This window comes from Trachypithecus francoisi, unplaced genomic scaffold (genome assembly GCF_009764315.1).
Source record: "Trachypithecus francoisi isolate TF-2019V2 unplaced genomic scaffold, Tfra_2.0 Contig01461, whole genome shotgun sequence".
NCBI lineage: Eukaryota > Metazoa > Chordata > Mammalia > Primates > Cercopithecidae > Trachypithecus > Trachypithecus francoisi.
In genome coordinates, this window is record NW_022681433.1 from 16881751 (window position 1) to 16897053 (window position 15303).

The 15303-nt window shown below is 41.1% G+C and overlaps 1 protein-coding gene across 10 annotated transcripts in view; it reads left to right on the top strand.

The window, feature by feature from the left end:
* RNF17 (ring finger protein 17) overlaps positions 1-15303 on the top strand; it is a 131445-nt gene that overhangs the window by 104708 nt on the left and 11434 nt on the right. For all 10 annotated transcript variants that reach the window (XR_004443350.1, XM_033236782.1, XM_033236796.1 and 7 more), the window contains 4 exons: positions 494-610; positions 2449-2617; positions 12106-12241; positions 14971-15160. Coding sequence is in view for 9 of the 10 variants with exons in the window: in XM_033236782.1 (XP_033092673.1) it covers positions 494-610; positions 2449-2617; positions 12106-12241; positions 14971-15160 (612 nt within the window). In the remaining variant the exon portion in view is untranslated. The remainder of the gene's footprint in view (positions 1-493; positions 611-2448; positions 2618-12105; positions 12242-14970; positions 15161-15303) is intronic.

The window sequence follows — 15303 nt, forward strand, 5'->3', positions numbered from 1 at the left end:
GTAGTATTCCTTATGCTTTCATAGGGCTTAAGAGAAAGCACACCGTTTTGATGATTTTCACTTAAATTTTCTTTTAGCATTTAATGTATTATTTCAGTTTTTATTAGAAAGTACTTAAATACTGCAAAAATGCATAAAAGGAAAAGGGATCTGTTCCTCATTCTGCACCTCAAACGCTGCAGCCCTCATTAGTGGCAGTTACTATTGACTATTCTAGAATTTTATGTGTATGTGTAGATAATATGCATATCAATAAGCATTCATGCATTTTTTTGCACAAAACGCTTTAAAATTAGAGGACAAAAGAATACTAAAGATCTTTGATTGTCATCACATTTTGGTCCTACTGTAACAAAATCATTTTATGGTGTTCAGTATTTAAGAAAGCTTGCTTTCTGCTAATTGAAAACTAAATGGGCACCGTCATGAATTTTTATAATGTAATAGATTTTCGTCCTCATTCTGAAATTTGAATTTTTCTGTGTTATTTTAGGAATTGCTTTCGTCTGAAACAGACACTCCTCTTTTACCACCATATTTGTCTTCGTCTCTGCCTTCCCCAGGAGAACTCTGTGCTGTTCAAGTCAAGCACGTTATCTCACCTAATGAAGTATGTGATCTAAATGATTAGTTCGTGATTAAAAACATAACAGTCTATCTTGGTCTTAAACACTAGAAGTGACTCTTCACTTCTCTATCTTCCTGATTTCAAATGTTGCAAATTCGTGATCTCTAGTTGGCCCCACCCTATAATATCCTCTTCATCCTCTTCAGATATTTGTTAATATTTAAGGCAAGTGTTTTTTAAGGACCCACTGGGTTCCCAGCGTTATACTGCTTTATTCAGTGTTATGCTTGTATCCGATATTTAGATTTTTAAGGTGGAACCGTTTCTACCTATGAAATCTTAAACATCTTGCTTTCCTTTCTCTTCTTGCATTGAACTCTTCCACTTAACCACCTGGCTGACACTGTGTCCCACTTAACTAGGTTTGTTTGCCTCCCCTTAGGGTATAGTTCCATGTTGTTCATTGAGGTATCTCCAGAACCTAGAGTAGTGCCTGATAAATACTAGGTACCTGGTGAATATTGATTGAATGCATGAATAAAGGCACTGAAAGTTCAATTACATGTCGTTGGCTAACAAAGAGAGGAAGAAATAAGTAGCTTCAGCAGCTCCTTCATAGGCCATTCTCTCACAGGCAGGGGAAGGATTTGCTTTCTAATTTCATCAGAGAGCAGAATAAGTAGCATGTTATGCTGTATGTAGTTGCTAAACAACTATTGCTGGTTTTGGTAATTTTGCTTATTTATTGCTGCATCACAATTTACCCCTAAACTTACCAGCTTAATACAAACACACATGAGGGTCAGGAATCTGGGAGATGCTGAGTTAAGCACTCTAGCTCAGGCTCTCAGGAGGTTGCAGCCATGATGTTGACAGCGGCTGCGGAAACCACTTTCGAAAAGACTCACTCACATGGCACCACCTGGAAGGCTCTGTTTCCTGCCTCTCCGATTTTCTTCTTACAGCATGGCTATGGCTTCCTGGCACGTGAAATCCCTGGGAGAGCTCTACCAAGACAGAAGCTACATGTCCTTATACGTCAGTCTCGGGAGTCACACACTGTCACTAGTTTTGTGGGGTTTTTTATTTGTTTGTTTTGAGATAGAGGACACATTTTGTCCTCCAGGCTGGAGAGTGCAGTGACATAAACATAGCTCACTGAAGCCTTAATTTCCCAGGCTCAAGCATTCCTCCTGCCTCGGGCTCCCAAGCAGCTGGGACTACAGGTGTGTACTACCATGCCCAGCTAATTATTATTATTACTATTATTATTATTAAACGGAGTCTTGCTCTGTCTCCCAGGCTGGAGTGCAGTGGTGCCATCTTAGTTCACTGCAAGCTCCACCTCCCGGGTTCATGCCATTCTCCCGCCTCAGCCTCCAGAGTATCGAGACTACAGGCGGCCGCCACCACGTGTGGCTAATTTTTGTTTTGCATTTTTAGTGGAGACGAGGTTTCACCATGTTAGCCAGGATAGTCTTGATCTCCTGACCTCGTGATTCACCCCGCCTTGGCCTCCCAAAGTGCTGGGATTACAGGCGTGAGCCACCGCGCCCACTCTAATGTTTTTGATTCTTAGTAGAGATGCGGTCTTACTGTGTTACTCAGGCTGGTCTTGAACTCATGAGCTCAAGTGATCCTCCTACCTCAGCCTTCCGAAGTGCTTGGATTATAGGCATGAACCTCCATGCCCAGCCTAATCGTGTTCTCTTGATCACAAGATAAGTGTGGTGGGATGTGGGAAGGAATAGGAGGTGAATATCAGGAGGTGTAGAGGTCTCTGGGGGCACCGCTGGAGGCTGTCTGCCACAGTAATTTTGTCCACATAAATGCTTGAAATTCCAGAATCTGAAAGTTTTCCTTTCCTTCTCCCCGCTTAGGTGTATATTTGCCGTGATTCTATAGAAACTTGTAACCACTCTAACCAGCATAGTGACACAGATGATAGTGGAGTCAGCGGGGAGTCGGAATCCGAGAGCCTTGATGAAGCACTGCAGAGGGTTAATAAGAAGGTAGAGGCACTTCCTCCTCTGACGGATTTTAGAACAGGTATATTTACTACATTTGAATGAAACGGGATACTTAATAAAACTTGGATTTTGTTTTAATGGGCTGATGACCTTGGGCTATCTCTTATGTTGATATTTTTCTTGTATTCACTTTACATGCATGATTTCCTGGAATCCTCAAGATACCCAGAAGATGACCTCTTTTTCATTTTCTAGATAAGGAAGGTGAACTAGGAGACATTTAGTAAACTCCCTTGGGGGCACATTCACGGTCCACAAATGAGATGGTGTTGGAAAATTGCATAAAGATTGTTTTCTGAGTTTGCGGTTACCAGTAGCTGAAGTTGCAAGAGTTGTCATTCAGACCTTAATGGTCATCATTTTTTTTTTTTTTTTTTTTTTTTTGATTTTAAATTTTTTTTTTATTTTTTTTTTTTTTTTTAACTTTTTTTTTTTTTATTATACTTTAAGTTCTAGGGTACATGTGCATGACGTTTATATCATGTATAACTCCCCATGCAATCCCTCCCTCCTCCCCCCTCCCCATGATAGGCCCCAGTGTGTGATGTTCCCCTTCCCGAGTCCAAGTGATCTCATTGTTCAGTTCCCACCTATGAGTGAGAACATGCGGTGTTTGGTTTCTCTTCTTGTGATAGTTTGCTAAGAATGATGGTTTCCAGCTGCATCCATGTCCCTACAAAGGATGCAAACTCATCCTTTTTGATGGCTGCATAGTATTCCATGGTGTATATGTGCCACATTTTCTTAATCCAGTCTGTCACAGATGGACATTTGGGTTGATTCCAAGTCTTTGCTATTGTGAATAGTGCCGCAATAAACATACGTGTGCATGTGTCTTTGTAGTAGAGTAATTTATAATCCTTTGGGTATATACCCAGTAGTGGGATGGCTGGGTCATATGGTACATCTAGTTCTAGATCCTTGAGGAATTGCCATACTGTTTTCCATAATGGTTGAACTAGTTTACAATCCCACCAACAGTGTAAAAGTGTTCCTATTTCTCCACATCCTCTCCAACACCTGTTGTTTCCTAACTTCTTAATGATTGCCATTCTAACTGGTGTGAGATGGTATCTCATTGTAGTTTTGATTTGCATTTCTCTGATGGTGAGTGATGATGAGCATTTTTTCATGTGTCTGTTGGCTGTATGGATGTCTTCTTTTGAGAAATGTCTGTTCATATCCTTTCCCCACTTTTTGATGGGGTTGTTTGTTTTTTTCTTGTATATTTGTTTGAGTTCTTTGTAGATTCTGGATATTAGCCCTTTGTCAGATGAGTAGGTTGCAAAAATTTTTTCCCATTCTGTAGGTTGCCTGTTCACTCTGATGGTAGTTTCTTTAGCTGTGCAAAAGCTCTTTAGTTTAATTAGATCCCATGTGTCAATTTTTGCTTTTGCTGCCGTTGCTTTTGGTGTTTTAGACATGAAGTCCTTGCCCATGCCTATGTCCTGAATGGTACTACCTAGATTTTCTTCTAGGGTTTTTATGGTATTAGGTCTAACATTTAAGTCTCTAATCCATCTTGAATTAATTTTCGTATAAGGGGTAAGGAAAGGATCCAGTTTCAGCTTTCTACTTATGGCTAGCCAATTTTCCCAGCACCATTTATTAAATAGGGAATCCTTTCCCCATTTCTTGTTTCTGTCAGGTTTGTCAAAGATCAGATGGCTGTAGATGTGTGGTATTATTTCTGAGGACTCTGTTCTGTTCCATTGGTCTATATCTCTGTTGTGGTACCAGTACCATGCTGTTTTGGTTACTGTAGCCTTGTAGTATAGTTTGAAGTCAGGTAGCGTGACGCCTCCAGCTTTGTCCTTTTGACTTAGGATTGTCTTGGCAATGCGGGCTCTTTTTTGGTTCCATATGAACTTTAAAGCAGTTTTTTCCAATTCTGTGAAGAAAGTCATTGGTAGCTTGATGGGGATGGCATTGAATCTATAAATCACCTTGGGCAGTATGGCCATTTTCACGATATTGATTCTTCCTATCCATGAGCATGGTATGTTCTTCCATTTGTTTGTGTCCTCTTTGATTTCACTGAGCAGTGGTTTGTAGTTCTCCTTGAAGAGGTCCTTTACATCCCTTGTAAGCTGGATTCCTAGGTATTTTATTCTCTTTGAAGCAATTGTGAATGGAAGTTCATTCCTGATTTGGCTCTCTGCTTGTCTGTTACTGGTGTATAAGAATGCTTGTGATTTTTGCACATTAATTTTGTATCCTGAGACTTTGCTGAAGTTGCTTATCAGCTTAAGGAGATTTTGGGCTGAGACGATGGGGTTTTCTAAATATACAATCATGTCATCTGCAAACAGGGACAATTTGACTTCTTCTTTTCCTAACTGGATACCCTTGATTTCTTTCTCTTGCCTGATTGCCCTAGCCAGAACTTCCAACACTATGTTGAATAGGAGTGGTGAGAGAGGGCATCCCTGTCTTGTGCCAGTTTTCAAAGGGAATTTTTCCAGTTTTTGCCCATTCAGTATGATATTAGCTGTGGGTTTGTCATAAATAGCTCTTATTATTTTGAGGTACGTTCCATTAATACCAAATTTATTGAGCGTTTTTAGCATAAAGGGCTGTTGAATTTTGTCAAAAGCCTTTTCTGCATCTATTGAGATAATCATGTGGTTCTTGTCTTTGGTTCTGTTTATATGCTGGATTACGTTTATTGATTTGCGAATGTTGAACCAGCCTTGCATCCCAGGGATGAAGCCCACTTGATCATGGTGGATAAGCTTTTTGATGTGCTGCTGAATCCGGTTTGCCAGTATTTTATTGAGGATTTTTGCATCGATGTTCATCAGGGATATTGGTCTAAAATTCTCTTTTTTTGTTGTGTCTCTGCCAGGCTTTGGTATCAGGATGATGTTGGCCTCATAAAAAGAGTTAGGGAGGATTCCCTCTTTTTCTATTGATTGAAATAGTTTCAGAAGGAATGGTACCAGCTCCTCCTTGTACCTCTGGTAGAATTCAGCTGTGAATCCATCTGGTCCTGGACTTTTTTTGGTGGGTAGGCTATTAATTGTTGCCTCAATTTCAGAGCCTGCTATTGGTCTATTCAGGGATTCAACTTCTTCCTGGTTTAGTCTTGGAAGAGTGTAAGTGTCCAGGAAATTATCCATTTCTTCTAGATTTTCTAGTTGATTTGCGTAGAGGCATTTATAGTATTCTCTGATGGTTGTTTGTATTTCTGTGGGGTCGGTGGTGATATCCCCTTTATCATTTTTTATTGCGTCTATTTGATTCTTCTCTCTTTTCTTCTTTATTAGTCTAGCTAGCGGTCTGTCAATTTTGTTGATCTTTTCAAAAACCAACTCCTGGATTCATTGATTTTTTGGAGGGTTTTTTGTGTCTCTATCTCCTTCAGTTCTGCTCTGATCTTAGTTATTTCTTGCCTTCTGCTAGCTTTTGAATGTGTTTGCTCTTGCCTCTCTAGTTCTTTTAATTGTGATGTTAGAGTGTCAATTTTAGATCTCTCCTGCTTTCTCTTGTGGGCATTTAGTGCTATAAATTTCCCTCTACACACTGCTTTAAATGTGTCCCAGAGATTCTGGTATGTTGTATCTTTGTTCTCATTGGTTTCAAAGAACATCTTTATTTCTGCTTTCATTTCGTTATGTACCCAGTAGTCATTCAGGAGCAGGTTGTTCAGTTTCCATGTAGTTGAGCGGTTTTGATTGAGTTTCTTAGTCCTGAGTTCTAGTTTGATTGCACTGTGGTCTGAGAGACAGTTTGTTATAATTTCAGTTCTTGTACATTTGCTGAGGAGTGCTTTACTTCCAATTATGTGGTCAATTTTGGAATAAGTGCGATGTGGTGCTGAGAAGAATGTATATTCTGTTGATTTGGGGTGGAGAGTTCTATAGATGTCTATTAGGTCCGCTTGGTGCAGAGATGAGTTCAATTCCTGGATATCCTTGTTAACTTTCTGTCTCGTTGATCTGTCTAATGTTGACAGTGGAGTGTTGAAGTCTCCCATTATTATTGTATGGGAGTCTAAGTCTCTTTGTAGGTCTCTAAGGACTTGCTTTATGAATCTGGGTGCTCCTGTATTGGGTGCATATATATTTAGGAGAGTTAGCTCTTCCTGTTGAATTGATCCCTTTACCATTATGTAATGGCCTTCTTTGTCTCTTTTGATCTGTGATGGTTTAAAGTCTGTTTTATCAGAGACTAGGATTGCAACCCCTGCTTTTTTTTGTTCTCCATTTGCTTGGTAGATCTTCCTCCATCCCTTTATTTTGAGCCTATGTATGTCTCTGCATGTGAGATGGGTCTCCTGAATACAGCAGACTGATGGGTCTTGACTCTTGATCCAGTTTGCCAGTCTGTGTCTTTTAATTGGAGCATTTAGTCCATTGACATTTAAGGTTAATATTGTTATGTGTGAACTTGATCCTGTCATTATGATATTAACTGGTTATTTTGCTCGTTAGTTGATGCAGTTTCTTCCTAGCCTCGATGGTCTTTACATTTTGGCATGTTTTTGCAATGGCTGGTACCGGTTGTTCCTTTCCATGTTTAGGGCTTCCTTCAGGGTCTCTTGTAAGGCAGGCCTGGTGGTGACAAAATCTCTAAGCATTTGCTTATCTGTAAAGGATTTTATTTCTCCTTCACTGATGAAGCTTAGTTTGGCTGGATATGAAATTCTCGGTTGAAAATTCTTTTCTTTAAGAACGTTGAATATTGGCCCCCACTCTCTTCTGGCTTGTAGAGTTTCTGCCGAGAGGTCTGCTGTTATTCTGATGGGCTTCCCTTTGTGGGTAACCCGACCTTTCTCTCTGGCTGCCCTTAAGATTTTTTCCTTCATTTCAACTTTGGTGAATCTGGCAATTATGTGTCTTGGAGTTGCTCTTCTGGAGGAGTATCTTTGTGGCGTTCTCTGTATTTCCTGAATTTGAATGTTGGCCTGCCCTACTAGGTTGGGGAAGTTCTCCTGGATGATATCCTGAAGAGTGTTTTCCAACTTGGTTCCATTTTCCCCCTCACTTTCAGGCACCCCAATCAGACGTAGATTTGGTCTTTTTACATAATCCCATACTTCTTGCAGGCTTTGTTCATTTCTTTTTCTTCTTTTTTCTTTTGGTTTCTCTTCTCGCTTCATTTCATTCATTTGATCCTCAATCGCTGATACTCTTTCCTCCAGTTGATCGAGTCGGTTACCGAAGCTTGTGCATTTGTCACGTATTTCTCGTGTCATGGTTTTCATCTCTGTCATTTCGTTTATGATCTTCTCTGCATTAATTAATCTAGCTGTCAATTCTTCCACTTTTTTTTCAAGATTTTTAGTTTCTTTGCGCTGGGTACGTAATTCCTCCTTTAGCTCTGAGAGGTTTGATGGACTGAAGCCTTCTTCTCTCATCTCGTCAAAGTCATTCTCTGACCAGCTTTGATCCGTTGCTGGCGATGGGCTGCGCTCCTTTGCAGGGGGAGATGCGCTCTTATTTTTTGAATTTCCAGCTTTTCTGCCCTGCTTCTTCCCCATCTTTGTGGTTTTATCTGTCTCTGGACTTTGATGATGGTGACGTACTGATGGGGTTTTGGTATAGGTGTCCTTCCTGTTTGATAGTTTTCCGTCTGACAGTCAGAAGGACTGTCTGTTGGTCTGTTAGAGATTGCTTGAGGTCCACTCCAGACCCTGTTTGCCTGGGTATCAGCAGCAGAGGTTGCCGAAGATAGAATATTGCTGAACAGCGAGTGTACCTGTCTGATTCTTTCTTTGGAAGTTTCCTCTCAGGGGTGACGCCACCCTGTGAGGTGTGGGGTATCAGACTGCCCCTAGTGGGGGATGTCTCCCAGCTAGGCTACTCAGGGGTCAGGGACCCACCTGAGCAGGCAGTCTGTCCGTTCTCAGATCTCAACCTCCGCGTTAGGAGATCCACGGCTCTCCCCAAAGCTGTCAGACAGAGTCGTTGGGGTCTGCAGCGGCCCCGCTCTTTCCCCTAATGGACTGCAGCTGTGCGCTGTCCGCAGCGGTAGAGTCTACAGAGACAGGCAGGCTTCCTTGAGCTGCTGTGAGCTCCACCCAGTTCGAGCTTCCCAGCGGCTTTGTTTACCTACTTAAGCCTCAGCAATGGCGGGCGCCCCTCCCCCAGCCTCGCTGCTGCCTTGCGGATAGATCGCTGCAGACTGCTGTGTTAGCAGTGAGGGAGGCTCCGTGGGCGTGGGACCCTCCCGGCCAGGTGTGGGATATATTCTCCTGGTGTGCCTGTTTCCTTAAAGCGCAGTATTGGGGTGGGAGTTACCCGATTTTCCAGTGGTGTGTGTCTCAGTTCCCCTGGCTAGGAAAAGGGATTTCCTTCCCCCTTGCGCTTCCAGGTGAGGCGATGCCTCGCCCTGCTTCAGCTCACGCTGGTCAGGCTGCAGCAGCTGACCAGCACCGATTGTCCGCACTCCCTAGAGAGATGACCCCAGTACCTCAGTTGAAAATGCAGAAATCACCGGTCTTCTGTGTCGCTCGCGCTGGGAGTTGGAGACTGGAGCTGTTCCTATTCGGCCATCTTGCTCCGCCCCCATGGTCATCATTTTAATTACAAGCCACCTACAATAATCGTGAGATGGAGGCTCAAAGTATGACCTGTTCTGTCAGGATAGGTCAAATTTCTACTCTTTCATCTTTTCAGTCCATTCTTCCCATGTTTGTTAAATGTGTGTGATTCTCCTCTGAGGAAAATGTATCTAGTTATTGCAGTGTGTGATAGAGATGTATTCTTGATATTTTAGCAAAGGAAAAACACATCATCTTAATGTCTTACCAGTATTCAGTGAGTTTTTTGTTTGTTTGTTTTTTGAGACAGAGTCTTGTTTTGTTGCCCAAGCTGGAGTGCAGTGATGTGATCTCAGCTCACTGCAACCTCCTGCTCCTGGGTTCAAGCGATTCTCCTGCCTCAGCCTCCCAAGTAGTTGGGATTACAGGTGCGTGCCACCATGCCCAGCCAATTTTTGTATTTTTAGTAGAGATGGGATTTCTCCATGTTAACCAGGCTGGTGTCAAGCTCCTGAACTCAAGTGAACTGTCCACCTTGGCCTCCCAAAATGCTGGGATTATAGGCATGAGCCAACGTGCCCAGCCTTTTTTTTTTTTTTTTTTTTTTTTTTTTAAAAGATGAGTCTCCGCCTCCTGGGCTCAAGCAATTCTCTTACCCCAGCCTCCTGAGTAGCTAGGATTACGGGCATGTACCACCATGCCCAGCTAATTTTTGTATTTTTCGTAGAGACAGGGTTTCACCATCTTGGCCTGTCTGGTCTCGAATTCCTGACTTTGTGATCCGCCTGCCTCGGCCTCCCAAAGTGCTGGGATTACAGGCGTGAACCACCACGCCCGGCCCAGATGAGATTCTTTTATTGTTTCACTGATGACTTTTTTTTTTTTTTTTTTTTTTTTTGAGACAGAGTTTCGCTCTTGTTGCCAGGCTGGAGTGCAATGGCTTAGTGTCAGGTCACTGCAACTTCTGCCTCCCACGTTCAGTGATTCTCCTGCCTCAGCCTCCCAAGTAGCTGGGATTACAGGCATGCACCACCTCGCCTGGCTAATTTTGTATTTTTAGTACAGATGGGGTTTCTCCATGTTGGTCAGACTGGTCTCGAACTCCTGACCTCAGGTGATCTGCCCACCTCGGCCTCCCAAAGTGCTGGGATTACAGGCATGAGCCTCCGTTCCTGGCCCTGAGGAATTTATATATGAAAGAAATTGTCTATAACTCTTTAATTAAAATCACTTGAAATAAAAATCTTTATTCATTAGTCATGTATTTCAATGTCACTTGCCCACAAGTAGAATTCTTTGTGAAATTACATAAAAAGCATATGACATAAGGAAGTAGAACAAGATAGGAAACTGAGGCACATGCCATCACTCTGAAATCTAAGGATGTACAAAGGGAAGTGTATACCGTACTAATTTTTCCACAGTTTAACTCAAGCCTAGCACTCATTAGTACACTTTTTTTTTTTTTTTACTGAGCTTGTGTCAGGTACCATGTTAGGAATACAGACAACTGTTCTGCACTCAAGAACAAGTGCTCTAAGCAGAGAAGAGACGGATAAACCAAGTAGAGTATGAAAAGAATAGCTCCTCTTAAAGGAGTGTGTGTAATGCCATAGAATCGGAGGGAAAGCAGTGATCAGTTGTTAGGGCTTTGTTGGTCGTGTTGGAGCTGGGCTTTGAAAGAAGAATGATAACTGCTCAAGGCAGTGAATACCCTAAAAACTGTCCGAATGTTTTCTTGATGTTTATGATAAACATCATAAAAAAGGGCTCAGGAACACACTCTAGATGAGGGGGACAGTCATAAGCTAAATAGAGGGATCAAAATTTTAAGTAATCCTGTTTAGGTAACTCATTGAGGAAATGTGGTAGAAGTTGTTTGGGAGAACAAACAACTGAAGAAGCCTGTAAATTGTAGTAAGGACTTGATATTACAGGCAGTTAAGGTGTACCATTAAAGAATTTTAAATAAGAGCAATGTAATTGCATTTAAAAAAATTTAATTCTGGTGGTCCCAAAGCAAATGAATGGGAGGACAGAATGCAAGGCAGGAACAGCAAGTATGTATCATCCTTTGCCAAAGATGATGGCCCACACTAAAAGAGACTAGGGGAGTATCAGAAGTTGGGGCAGTGGCAATATGAGCTAATAAGCCTTAGGAATACAAGAACTAGCAACTCAGAATGGGAGAAGTGCCTTTATTTGAAGCTTAATCCTTAGGAATTAGTGAACACAGGCTTACAAAATACGAACAGAAAAAGAGAAACCAACATAAGACCAACTGTTTAATGTTTAATTCTGGATGGTGAGCATATATTTGCTACATTTTCTTCTTTGCACTTTTCTGTATTAAACATTTTTGATACATAATTGTATATATTTATGGGGTACATGTGATATTACATGCATAGAGTGCGTAATTATCAAGACAGTAGGGTATTCATCACTTCGAGCAGTTACTTCTATGTATTGGGAACATTTCAAGACTTCTGGTTAATCTGAAATATACAATCCATTGTTGTAAACTGGGTACCTTACTCTGCTATCAAATACTGGAACTTCTTCCTTCCAACTATATGTTTGTACCTATCAACCAACCTTCTTCATCCCCCAACCCCAAACACATGTATATTTGCCTTTCATGGCCTCATGTAACCATTTAATCTACTTGTTATCTTCATGAGATGCACTTTTTTAGCTCTCATATGACAACATGTGATACTTGTCTTTCTGTGCTTGTCTTATCTTAGTTAATATAATGATCCATCCATGTTACTGCAAATAACACGATTCCATTCCTTTTTATGGCCAAATAGTATTCCATCGTGTATATAATCAGCACATTTTCTTTATCCATTCATCTGTTGATGGACACCTGGGTTGATTCCATATCTTGGCTATTGTGAATAGTGCTGCAACAAACATGGGGTGCAGGTAGCCCTTTGATATGCTGATTTCCTTTGGATTAAAAATATTTAATAAAAGACAATATGACTTTTTCCCTTTTTCTGTCTTTCCAGAAATGCCTTGCCTTGCAGAATATGATGATGGCTTGTGGTATAGAGCGAAGATTGTTTCCATTAAAGAATTTAATCCTTTATCTATCCTAGTACAATTTGTTGATTATGGATCAACTGCAAAGCTGACATTAAACAGGTTAAAAATAAATGTCGGGGTGTTGAATTAGGTTTCTTTCTTTTAAAAATAGTTTCTTATTGAGAATCTTTTGCCTCTTTTAAAAGAAAAAGGGTTATTCTAAGGCTGTTTATAAATTAGGAATTTTTATCAAGTTAAAGTATACATAAAATTTACCATTGTAGCTTTTTTTTTTCTGAGATGGAGTCTTGCTCTGTCACCCAGGCTGGAGTGCAGTGACGCAATCTTGGCTCCCTGCAACCTCCGCCTCCCAGGTTCAAGCGATTCTCCTGCCTCAGCCTCCCTAGTAGCTGGAATTACAGGTGCCTGCCACCATCCCAGCTGATGTTTTTGTATTTTTAGTAGAGATGGGGTTTCGCCATGTTGGCCAGGCTGGTCTCGACCTCCTGACCTCAGGTCATCCCCCCGCCTCGGCCTCCCTAAGTGCTGGGATTACAGGCACGTGAGCCACCTGTAATGCCATTTTCGCTATTTTTAAGTATAATAACTGGCATTAAATACATTCACAAGGTTATACAACTGTCACCACTTTCCATTTCCAGAACAATTTTGTTACTCCAAACAGAAACCCTGTACCTATTAAATAGTAAGATCATAGTCCATTCTCACCTAGTCCCTAGTAACCCATGCTTTCCTGTCTCTGAACTTGCCTGTTCTTGGTACCTCATAGAAGTAAATTCATACAGTATTTGTCCTTTTGTGTTGGCTTATTTCAATAGCATAATTTTTAAAGATTCATCCATGTTGTAGCATGTGTCAGAATTTACTTCTTAAGGCTGAATAATATTCCATTATATATATGAGGGGTCTTCAAAAAGTTCATGGAAAATGCATACTATGAAAAAACTGCACGGATTTCAAAATTTTTTCACCACAATTGTGCTAACTTGTTCTAAAATGTCTGAACAGGATCTTGTTTGAGGCACTGAAAAGGATAAGTGCAACATGAATTCTGCTCAAATTGAAACAACAAACATCAAATTTATGGTGAAGCTTGGGTGGAGGAATGGTGACACCATTTTTGCTTTATAAAAACTTGATGGAAACAGTGCCCCAAAGAAAGCAGTTTACAAATGGATAACTTGTTTTATGAAGGGATAAGATGATGTTGAAGATGAAGCCCATAGCAGTAGTCCTTCCACATCAATTTGTGAGGGAAAAAAAATTAATCTTGTTCATGTCCTAATTGAAGAGGACTGACAACAGCAGAAATAATAGCCAACACCAAAGACATTTCAGTTGGTTCAGCTTATACAATGCTGACTGAAAGAGTTGAGGAAACTCTCCACTCAGTGGGTGCCAAACCTGTTGGACCCAGATCAGCTGCAGATAGGAGCAGAGCTTTCAGTGGAAATTGTAGACAAGCAAGATAAGGACCCTGAAGCATTTCTTCAAAGAACTGCAATTGCAGATGAAACATGACTTTACCAGTGTGATCCTGAAGGCAGAGCACAGTGAACACAAGAGGCGGAAGTGATCCAGTCAAAAATGGACCGGTCAAGAGCAAAGGTCATGGCAACCATTTGTTTTTTTGTTTGTTTTTTGTTTTTTTTTTTGGGGGGGGATGCCGAAGGCATTTTGCTTGCCGGCTTTCTGGAAAGCCAAAGAAAAACAACATCTTCTTGTGTTTGAGAAAGTTGGCCAAAGCTTTAGCAGGAAAATGCCTGGGAAGACTTCACCAGAGAGTCCTTCACCACCACAGTGCTGCTGCTCATTCCTCTCATCAAACAAGGGCGATTTTGCAAGAGTTTTACCTAAATCATTAGGCATCCACTTTACAGTCCTGATTTGGCCCTTTCTAGATTGTTTTTTGTTTCCTAATCTTAAAAAGTATTTAAAGGGCACCCATTTTTCTCCAGTTAATAATGTAAGAAAGATCACATTGACATGGTTATATTCCCAGGACCCTCAGTTCTTAAGGGATGGACTAAAGGGCTGTTATCATAGCTTACAAATGTGTCATGGTCTTGATGGAACTTAGGTTGAGAAGTAAAGTTTACATTGTTTATTTTCATCTTAATTTCATCTTTCCATGAACTTTTTGAAGCCCCTCATACAGTGTATACTGCATCTTATTTATCCCTTCCCTGGAAGGTGGAACTTGGGTTGCTCCCCACTTTTGGCTCTTGTGAATAATGCTTCTATGAACGTGGGTATACATTTATCTCTTTGAGTACTTTCCATTATTTTGGGTATATACCCAGAAATGGAACTACTGGATCGTACGGTCTATCCTTAATTTTTGAGGAACCTCCATGTTATTTCCCACAGTGGCTGCACCATTTTACATTCTAAGAGTGCGCAAAGGTTCCAGTTCCTGCACTCCTCACCAGCACTTGTGATTTGGTGGTTTTATAGTAGTCATCTAGTAGGTGTGAGGTGGAATCTCACTTTGGATTTGATTTGCATTTCCCTCATGATTAGTGATGTCGAACATCCTGTCATGTGCTCGTTGGTCATTTGTAGATTTTTAATGTCCATGTTTGTGTACGTTTTTTCCCATTCTGTAGGTTGCCTTTTTGCTCTCTCGTATCCTTTGATACACAGTAGTTTATTTTTTAGGAAGGCCATTTTATCTGATTTTTCTCATTTCCTGTGCTTTTGGGGTCGTATCCAAAGAAATCACTGCAAAATCCATTGTTACAAAGCTTTTCCCCTCTGTTTTCTTGTAAGAATTGTATAGTTTCAGCTGGAAGAGAATTTTAATTCAAGAATTTCTTTTGTGACAGACTGTGCCAAATTCCTCCTCATCTTATGCGGTATCCAGCTCGAGCCATAAAGGTTCTCTTGGCAGGGTTTAAACCTCCCGTAAGGGATCTGGGGGAGACAAGAATACCGTATTGTCCCAAGTGGAGTATGGAGGCACTGTGGGCTATGATAGACTGTCTTCAAGGAAAACAGCTGTATGCTGTGTCCATGGTAAGTGTCTCGACCAGCCACAATCACTGTAAAGCTATTTCTGTGTCCACACTTTGTCAAGTGTTGGTTTCTATGCAGCGTCTACATGCAAGAGTATACGAAAGCATACCAAGCTATGTAGGCTATAGTTGATATGTGTACCT